This window comes from Colias philodice, chromosome 32 (genome assembly GCF_061535455.1).
Source record: "Colias philodice isolate Cphi_HAF_F1 chromosome 32, ilColPhil1 Martin Lab GWU primary, whole genome shotgun sequence".
NCBI lineage: Eukaryota > Metazoa > Arthropoda > Insecta > Lepidoptera > Pieridae > Colias > Colias philodice.
The window spans coordinates 2,642,344-2,653,034 of NC_143117.1; the positions used below are offsets into that span (position 1 = coordinate 2,642,344).

Sequence of the window (10,691 nt, forward strand, 5' to 3'; positions counted from 1 at the left end):
ATTAAAGTCTGATATCATTTTAGAGGATATTGTCCACCCATACAATCCATAAAAAATAAATTAAATTAAATTTAAATATTTTTTATCTTTTTTTAAAAATTACCATTAGATATTGCGTCACTTTAGTACTGAAAACTTGTAAATCATCTTTGACTAGTTTGGGAATGAGTCACTTTAGTATTTTTTTTCTATGCATGCATTTGGACGTAACCTGAATTATGTCAACTTAGTATTAAAATATTAATGAGAAGTAGTCTAATGAAACCAAATGTTAACTAAGAAATTATATTTATTGTTTGTTTCAAGACTCATTTTTACTATTTACTTAATACGTATGGGCAATTAACTCTAATATTGGTATTATTGATCAAAAAAAAATTATACTTTAGTATAATTAATTAAAAAAAGTAATACAAAAGTGCAGTTTTAGTTAGGAACTAGCGGTCCGCCCCAGCTCCGCCCGTGGTACATATTTCGCAATAAAAGGTAGTCTATGTTCTTTCTCAAGGTCTAAAGATTATCTGTGCCAAATTTCATTAAAATCGGTTCAGTAGTTTATGCGTGAAAACCATACATACATACAAACCTTTCCTCTTTATAATATTACTAGCTTACCGCCCGCGGCTTCGCCCACTTTGTTTCAAACCTAATAAATTATACACTAAAACCTTCCTATTTAATCACTCTATGTATTAAAAAAAACCGCATCAAAATCCGTTCCGTAGTTTTAAAGATTTAAGAATACAAAGGGACATAGGGACAGAAAAAGCGACTTTGTTTTATACTATGTAGTGATTAGTATAGATTTATTTTGCACCTCTTAAAGTGAAAGTTTATCTAAAAATTTTGACTCAGAGCAGATAGATAAATAGCGAACAAAACGCAAGTAAGATCCTGGGAAGTACTAAGTAAAATTCTACTAACAGCTGCGAGTGAAAATCTAGGTAATGAGATACGATGCAGAAACAAGTGGCCGAATGCCAAAAGGTTACTAACGAAAAGAATGAAGCATACCTATCGTTACAGCAGACCTACACTTGCAGACGAGAGAGAGCATAAAGCGCGACGAAGGAAAAAAAATAACTACACAAGAGAAAGAAGAAGAAATGTGTTGATGTCAACTAACTTGAAGAGATTGCTAAAAGTTTCTCAACGAAAGACTCGAGAAACTTTTACAGCCAAACTAATAGAGGTAGGAAAGATTTCAAACCTAGAACCTCAGCTTGTAAAAGTAAAGATGGTGAGCTACTAAATAGTAAGAACGATATTATTAAAAGATGGAATTAGTACTTCCAAGAACTGCTAAATAGCACAGAAACTGCTGAAACATCTTCTGCCATACAAAATTATACTAACATCCCAGATATCTCGCTGCCTACAAATAGACGAAGTTAAATTGGCCATTAGGAAACTCAAAAATCATAAGCCACCAGGAACTGATTACATCTCTGTGGAATTGCTTAAATATGCTGAAACTAGCTTTAAGGAGAAATTTTATGAGCTGATAGTCCAGGTGTGGTAGTCTGAAACGACGCCCTGTTATGTTATGGGTTTTAATGACAACAACGATTATTTAGCACAAACTTTTCTTTATTCTTTCTAAAAGCACATTGCCTTACACATTGCATAGGTACATTAACCACAGACTTAGTACAGGGTTGCCACAACAGTGACATAAGAAAAATTATAGTTAAGTTTTTCTAATATAATCTAATACACCCGATGAGTGGAACATCGCAGTAATATAGGGTATATTACAGCGGTGTGTACAGCACAAAAAAGGTGACATATTTGATTGCCAGAATTATCACGGTATATCTCTTTTAAACACGGCATATAAAATCTTCGCCTATGTCCTTTTCAATAGAATATCTCCATACACAGAAGACAAACTAGGCGACTACCAGTGCGCTTGGGGCCCTAACCGTTCGACTACTGATCAGATTTTGAAACACTTGAGTTCAATGTCATAACACACCATTTTATTTTCGTGAATTTCAAGGCTGCATACGACAATGTTCACCGAAATTTCCTGTACCAAGCGTTGACTGAGATCCGCATTCCACCACAATTGGTGTTACTTACAGCAATGACGTTAAAAAAAAAAAAATGTGTGCGTGTACTAGAGTACACACGTAAGAAGTGAAACTTCTTTATGTCCTTATTTTTCAAAAAATAATTTACTATATACAATATTAAAGAAATACGTTAGTCACACGCTCGTCGCTACCTACTTAAATATTTACACCGGCCGCTGCTGCAACTCGCTCGCTTCGCTCGCTCGGCTCGTGCGGTAGTTCAAAAGTTAACCTAAGATGCTCGTCGCTTCGCTCCTCGCTACCTATTTAAATATGTATTTACACCGGCCGCTGCTGCAACTCGCTCGCTTCGCTCGCTCGGCTCGTGCGGTAGTTCAAAAGTTAACCTAAGATGCTCGTCGCTTCGCTCCTCGCTACCTATTTGAATATTTACGCCGGCCACTGCCGTTTTCAGCTTATAAAGGATTTCGACTTAGGCGGATTTTGTTTGGACAGAGAGTTTGAGGTTTATTCTTATAAATTTTGAATTAATAAAATTATAATTGAACACCTGACACCAATCAAGCAAACACGTGTTTACGTGAGTCATAGATTTATTATCGTATACTCCTAAAATGTTTTCTAAGAAACAATAGTGTACTTACATTGTCGGCACGTTCTTAAAGTCGGTAACTTATTTTTGTTTGAACAATAGAGGTAATAAATTCCTAATGATCAAGTTGTAAAGGTTGTAAAATAAAAAATATTCTATATTAAAACGTATATATAATATGTGCGTCATTAATTTCTGACTGTTTCGAAATTTGGTGCAAAATAAAATAGTGTGTAAATAAAATTTGTAAAAAATCAATAAAATAAAACAATTGAGTAAAGATCTATAGGCATATTATGTATGTATTTATACAAGATATGTTTAATATTTATACAGGGAACTTCTCAACGTGTTATCTATGAAATTATACTTTTACTCAATTGTTTAATTTTATTTACACACTGTTTTATTTTGCACCAAATCTCGAAACAGTCAGAAATTAATGACGCACATAGTACATAATATATACATATTAAGACAGAGGTTAAGCTTAAATAACTTGAAAAATAAATAACATGATCACGCCCACGTGTTGGTGTTTTAAAATATTCAATCATAAACTGAGAATAACTGTAAATATTTTAGAATTAGAAAAATAAATATGTACCACAATAACATTCAAGTATTAGAAAAAATTTATACATAATTCCACCCACGTGCTAGTGTATCTATACATATTATCTATACATATTATAATAAAATTGAAAAAATTGAAAAATACAATCAAAAAGTGAGGTTAATTTTAAATAACTTAGAAAAATAAATACCATAATTACACCTAAGTATTAGAAAAAGATATGTAATTACTTACTTTTTTTTTTAAATTCACTGGAATTAGAATAATTAAAATAAACACTTTGATTGTGCTGATCACTTTAATATAATATTATCACGTCACCATAGAGCGTTGGAAATAAATACGAGTGCAATAGAAAAACGGTCAAGTAAAGTGGTAGGACGTACGTTAAAACGATACGATATCCCTACTCCGCTGGAGAAAGTATACGTCGAATCACGCGTGGTAGGGATAAGAAAAAAAATGTCACGAGTACGGCGTAACGCAAAAATGTAACGCGCGCGGCGTAACGCAAAAAATGTAACGCGCGCGGCGTAACGCAAAAAATGTAACGCGCGCGGCGTAACGCAAAAAATGTCTCACAAAATTTTTGTCCACCCCCGATAAAGAAGTTTCACTTCAATAAAAAAAGCGTCGTTCGGATCCATTCAGTATCTTGCAACCTTTTAGGGCAATGGAAGGCCTTAGGCAGGGTGATGCGCTCTCCAGCCTTCTGATTAACATAGCCTTAGAAAAATGCATCCGAGATTCCAGAAATTGAGACATCGGGCACTTTATTTTTCGAATAGATACAAATACTGAGATACGCGGATGATATAGACCTGGATCGGGAGGACGCTACCAGCAGTGATCCTCTACTGCTGTTAACGCATATCTTGCTATAGACCAAACTGCCCAAAAGCTCGTTCTACAAGTCAAGTTCGTGGCTGTACGTGACTTTGTGTACCTGGCATAATTAATAACAAACCAGAACGAAATATCTGCAGAAATATGTAAACGAATTATGGCTGCTTCGGCCTTCTAAGATATTTTTGATCGAAACTGCTATCCCGAAACATAACTACTGCTATAAAAGACCCTACTAAGACCAGTACTAACATACGGGTCCGAAAGTTGGGTCCTGAGCAAAAAAATGAGGATTGCCTGCTGGTGTTTGAGCGAAAAATCCTTAGACGGATTTTCGGTGCTGTGCTGGAAAATAGACATTGGAGAACGCGGTATAACCATAAGCTTTATGAAATGTACGAGGAGCCGAATGTCTTATAGACCATAAAACTAGGACGTTTACGCTGGGCCGGATACGAGGCACGTATGGACGACAAGAAGGCACCTCTGCGTCTTCTCTATGGAAAACCAGATGGGCCGAAGCTCCGATGGTTGGATGGCATCGAATGATTGCTGTGAAAAGCTGGAGAACTCAGACAAAGGACCGAGAGATCTGGAAGAAAATACTGGACCAGGCCAAGGCCCACTAAACAAATTATTATTGAAACAACGACATAAACTTTAATACGCCATAAAATTAACATAACGAAATATTATTAAAACGGCCTATTTATACATAATACACTTAAACAAAGAAAGCATTTAATAAAGTACAGGCATAACGAGAAATATGTCGTTACCTTTAGAATAGTTGATAATACAAAAATGACTTAATGTGATTTAAGTCACAATTCAAAAACTGCATTTTAGTACGAAAGTGACCTAATACGAATAACGGTCTTTTTAAGATTAGAACATTGACAAAATATTTACTTACCTTTCGGTAAATAAACGCCGCAATCAGGATTGAATCACTTTAAAACTAAGAAATGTAATCACCGTGCCGACATAATACTAAAACGGTCATCACTATTTTAGCGGAGGGACGTTTAAAATACCCAAATTATAAAGAGACGCAACATACGTGTTTTTCGGTTTCTAGGTGACATAGGATAGTTTTTGATTTATTAAATGATAGAATACCTTATTCTGAGTCATTTTATGAGTATAACTCATTTTTGCAAAATTTTGAATTAGGTCACTTTCGTTCTCAGCGTGCGATATCAGAATATGGCATAAAGTCAATCCTATTCTTTGTTGAATCTATTAAGATAGACATGTTAAGACATGTGCCTACCTACCATGCGATCTTTTTGAGAAAAAATTGTTATTTTTCCATTGCTACATTTAATAAGTAGGTATATATAGGTATTATACACAGTTTAATACTCCCAAGTCCTTAGACATAACAATTTACAAGAATAGAATATTGTTATCTTTAACGTTTGGTAGTCATAACAATTTTCCCTTAATACTTGCGTGGGTACTAAATAATTGCCCTTCTTATAGAATACGGCCCTGGAAAAAAATCCCACTGATTTTCTTATAATTCTCAAATAATTTTTTTTTTTAAAGCTAAAAATTCTTTAAAATACATACAGATTTCTTTTTTTAAGCATTGCTAAATTGCCCAATATTTAGGATTCGAATTACCTGCTTGGTTGATTTCGGGTTTCAGGTATTTGAGTTTCTTGTCGAATATCATTGTTGGAAGTCAGTTTAGACAATGTAGGTATTTTGACGCGTCCGCGTTAAAATGTAGAAGCCCTTCTGGCTAACATTGAGAGACACCACACAAAAAAAATAAGTATTTTGATTTCGAATGAATCGCTTGCATTCAATAAATTTTATTCGTTGAATTTGATATTTTTAGTTTCATTCTACTCTGCAAATAATTATAATTTCATTCGTTTTTAAGACAAGCCTCAATAAATTTGGTAGGTACTTAGGTACCCGAAGATTCTTTTAACTTTTAAATGTATAAATAAAACACATTCTTTTTGTGATATAAAAATAAAATTTATTATACAACTACATAACACCATTAACTATAAAAAAAGATTTTAACAAGCACCATTATCCTATAAAAATAATAGTTTACAATGAGTTTACATAATATACTTCCTTCTACCAATAGTTTATCTTACATACGATTTTAATTTTATTTTACAATGCATTCACTTCTTCTTTTAGTCTTTGGAATGTTCAGAAATTAATACTATCAAAATTATTCAATAACTATGTAATTTGAAAATATCTTAAATAATACAAAATGCGAAAAACATTGTAACATTGAATCAACTGCTTAATATCAAATTATCATCGTAAAAATTGTATCAAAATCATTCCAATCACAATACATAATATAATCTCAATAAAAGTTCATTAATAGAAAAACATAATAATAAAATCTGATATAAAAACAAAAACCTCTACACAAAGTTTATAAAATAATATGCATACATCATTAAAATAGTCTTTGTCAACTTAACTGATAAATACACCATGCTTTGCCTACAATTTAGCAGATGCATTCTTTTTAACAATTTTGTTCAATATAACATGGGCTTCATCATAATAAGGGTTGAAATGTTGTTTAACTTTTGGTCACCAAGCTGCTATGTTAGGAAACTTCTCAGCGGGATCAAAACCAGCCATTCCTGAAAAAGAAAAAGTATTTAATTATCTGTATCTTTGTAATTGTAAGATATATAAAATACTAGCGGTCCGCCCCGGCTTCGCCCGTGGTACCTACATGTTCAAACTATCCTATCTCTCAAGTTGGATCGAACTGCACATGGTGTGCGAATTTTATTATAATCGGTTGAGTGGTTTAGGATTCCATTGAGGACAAACATTGTGACACGAGATTTATATACATTAAGATTAGTACAGCATACTTATTGACGATTAGATGAGGTGTGAATGTGGTTAATTTTTTGACTGATAATTATTATTATTTTTTTAATTTAAATAACAACATGCATTATTTAAACTAACATTCTCAATATTATAACATTCATAATTTTCAAATTCAATGTAATGTATAAAACAAATATGCTTTCAGCTGTCTGTGTGTCTGTATGCTTAGATTTAAAATTATGCAACAGATTTTGATAGGTTTTTTTTTTTAATAGATTGAGAGGTTCTTGAATGTTTTAGCCTATAACTTGTTAAGTTTTATACAAAGCGATTGAAGCCGCCCACATAGATATAGTTAAATAGAACCCATACTTGGTAGTTCCAATTCGACAGCTGCCATCAAATCAGCCACAGTAATAGTGTTGCCAGTTACAAACTCATGTTTCCCCAACCACAGAGTATCAAACTCTTGTATTGCGTTGAACATTCTTCTTTCATAGCCTGCTAATTGCTTGGGATCTGCTGGCTCTCCTGTTGTTATTGGTGTTAAGTACTGAAATATGTATTTATTTATATTACAACAGTTGCAAAAATAGCAATTGTCAGGCTTGCTTTTGTTATTATAAAGAGGACGTAAAATGAGATATAATAAGTCTGAAACTATATAAGTATCATTTAATGGTGGATGGTTGGTCTTAGCATGCCCTTCCTCAATAATTAATGGGCTATCTAACACCGAAATAATTTTTCGGACCAGTAGTTCCTGAGAAAAGCGCGTTTAAACAAACAAACTCTTCAGCTTTATAAAATTAGTATAGATTTGTAGTTGAAAATAATTATACCTTGACTCGGAAGTACATAGCGCAATGCAACCTGAGTCCGACATGTTGCCATTCTAGATATTCATCTACTCTTGCTTGTGCCCTGGATTCAACTGGATATAAGCTCTTTGGTATTATGTTTTCGCGCGACAGAAATCTTATGATTCCTATACTGAAAGTTAATGAAAATATTGTAACAATGGAATAAAATTGTCTTTGTTGGATAGGCAAAACTATATCGTAGTTATTTTATTACCTCTCTGTTAATATAAAACCGTTATGGGGCCGTTCAAGTATTACGTAAGCAGATTTCTTACCATTTTTTACCCCCCCGCCCCCCTTGTCATCAAAAGTAAGCAAAGCTCTTACCCCCTCCCCCTATGCTTACGTAAACATTTTGAGTAATAAATATTTTTTTATATTGTTATTTTTAAAATAGGAAAATTCATGAAAATATAATCAGAAAATATAAAGAACATAACTAACATAAAGAATATTTTTGGAACACATTAACAGTCTTCAGTCCATGAAACCTGAATCCATGATTCTAAGTTATCGACGACATTGGATTGCTGCTCAGTGTTGTGAGTCTGCTCACTTTCATCCGATTTTGGAATGTCTACGTCACTCTCATTGAGCCATTCAACATCTTGGTGCTCTAACTAACTTTTCCCTCTGTGGGCGTGTTTACTTTTTTTTTACTCACCTTGGAAAAAAAATGAAGCAGATTGGATTTATTTTTAGTCGCCGCTTGCAATTCTTCTTCAATTCTCTTACAATAATATCTAGTTCCTTATCTGACTTTGCTTGTAATTTATAATTTCGCCAAACTTCGCTAACTAACTTTTGTACATTTTGCACTTTCGTCCCAGTATGAGATTTTTTTAAACTTTCGAACAGTTTTTGGTATAACTTAGATTTGTCTATATGATATGACATTCTAATAAGATATTTAAATTTAAATAATTAAAACGTTAAACTTTGGCTAATTGCATCAACATAAACACAAATGATAACTTTCAATGCTTACAATACGTTTAGAATCCAAACAAAACAATACTGATAGATGCGCACTTGCAGCCGGCCGGCACGAGAGTGAATAATTATTAGACAAGTGAATAGCGCACGGTAATTTCCCTAATGCGCGGTAATTCCCCTAATCAGTTCTCAAAGCGAGTGCCTACGCATATGTATTATTTGCGGGAATCCCCGAAAAAACTTAAATAGCTAACGATGACGTAATCATCATCTAGACCCCCCCACCCCCCATGTCATCCAAAATCCCGCTCCCGTTACCTCTCCCCCGGAGAAGACATCGCATGTCACGTTGCCAGCTGCTCCTCAACGTGACTACGCCGCCGCAGCCGCAATAATGACTGCGACCCCCAAACCAACAAAAGGAGTAAACGCACCCGTGCGGAAAAGTTTACCTTCAAAAACGAAGGGCGTCGACGAGGATGGCTTCACAAAAGTCCAGAAGAAAAGGAAGCTGACTCGTCAGAACAAGTGTGGCACCGCAACGAGGGATCCAAACTTGCGGATGCGCGCAGAGGTACCGACGACGCCGCTCTACGTGTCTCGTGTGCACTACTGTACCAAGACTGAAGATGTTGTCGAGTACTTGCATGCGAAGACAGGTTTGACTCTGCGAGTGGAACGGCTGGAGTCTTGCCATAAAGTAAGCTTCAACTCCTTCGTGGTGAGAGTACCGACCGCCAAGCTGAGCGTCTACATGGATGAAGGGTTTTGGCCGCAGGGAGTTGTGTTTCGCCGCTTCCGCGGACGGATACCCGGCCCCCCGGAATCGCGTCACACGCCGAAGACATAGCGTGTATTAATTTAGTTTAGTTTTAAATTATTATATGTATGTTAGTCTGTAAGGTATTTATTCTATGGGTCTGTACAATTTATTGTCTGTTACCTGAATTAAATGTTATAAAAAAAAAAAAAAAAAAAAAAAAAAAATAAGCAAAACAGAGACCCCCCTACCCCCCATTGGTGCTTACGTAATACTTGAACGGCCCCTATAGTCTATTACGGGAACTTTTTTAAACTTATTTATTGACGCATATTCTTCCGTAAAATGCTCCCCTGAAAAAACAAAATATTATTACTAGAAACAATGAACAATACAATATCGTATTAAGTAGGAGATAAGGAATAACCCCAATTTTATTACCTCCTCGTAGATTCACTGGTTTTGGTTCAAAATTATACTTAGCTGTTTTTAATAAAATATATAGAGCCCTAGAAGGTTGTGACATAAGGTCATAGTATAATTTTAGGGCCATTTTATTTTGCGCACTAATTTACAGAATATTCTTCACTTTTTGTAGTTATAAACTTGATTTTTGACCTTAGACCTAAACTTTGAAACAGTACAACAAACAACATCTGATAAGTTTTGACATTTTGAATGACAATTGACAATATACAACTTTTGGTGTTAGAGGGTGCATATTCATTTTACATAATACAAATGATTCAAAATGTCCTGTGACGAATTTTTGTTGGCAATAAAAAAATTGGCGTTCAATGTATTTATACTTGTTTTTACCTCGTTTTATATAACAGCTAATTATTCTAGTTTTCTACGCTCATTTTATTATATAATTGATATTTAAAGTCAAAGTAAATGTTGCGTGTAAGTCACTTAGTGTTTATTGTGCTTTATATTGGGAATATTACAAGTCTGTTTTACTCTGTACGGTATCTTATAAATCTGTAGTCTGTGGTTAAGTCATTCGTTAATCGTTTTCATGAAAAATGAACGGTGAAAACTAAAATTGCAAGCAAATTGGAATTATTTAGCGTTTTGTCTGAAAATAAAAATATCACCATTACATTGTATTGAGAAGAGTAAACATGGCGTCTCTTGATCTTTTAACGCCACATTTAGATAAAATCAAAATACCAACATCTCAGCAATTGGTTTACAAAGATGAATGTGTATATTCGTTCGACAACCCGGTGAG

General features: G+C 34.2%; 1 protein-coding gene across 1 annotated transcript; it reads right to left on the bottom strand.

The window, feature by feature from the left end:
• Positions 1-6,033: 6,033 nt before the first annotated feature.
• Positions 6,034-10,119, bottom strand: LOC149474956 (glutathione S-transferase theta-1-like). The gene is given in 6 exon segments (XM_089714040.1): positions 6,034-6,693; positions 7,268-7,448; positions 7,738-7,888; positions 7,973-7,999; positions 9,747-9,807; positions 9,896-10,119. Coding segments are annotated over 6 exon segments (678 nt in total). The 5' UTR covers positions 10,008-10,119; the 3' UTR covers positions 6,034-6,547.
• Positions 10,120-10,691: the final 572 nt, after the last annotated feature.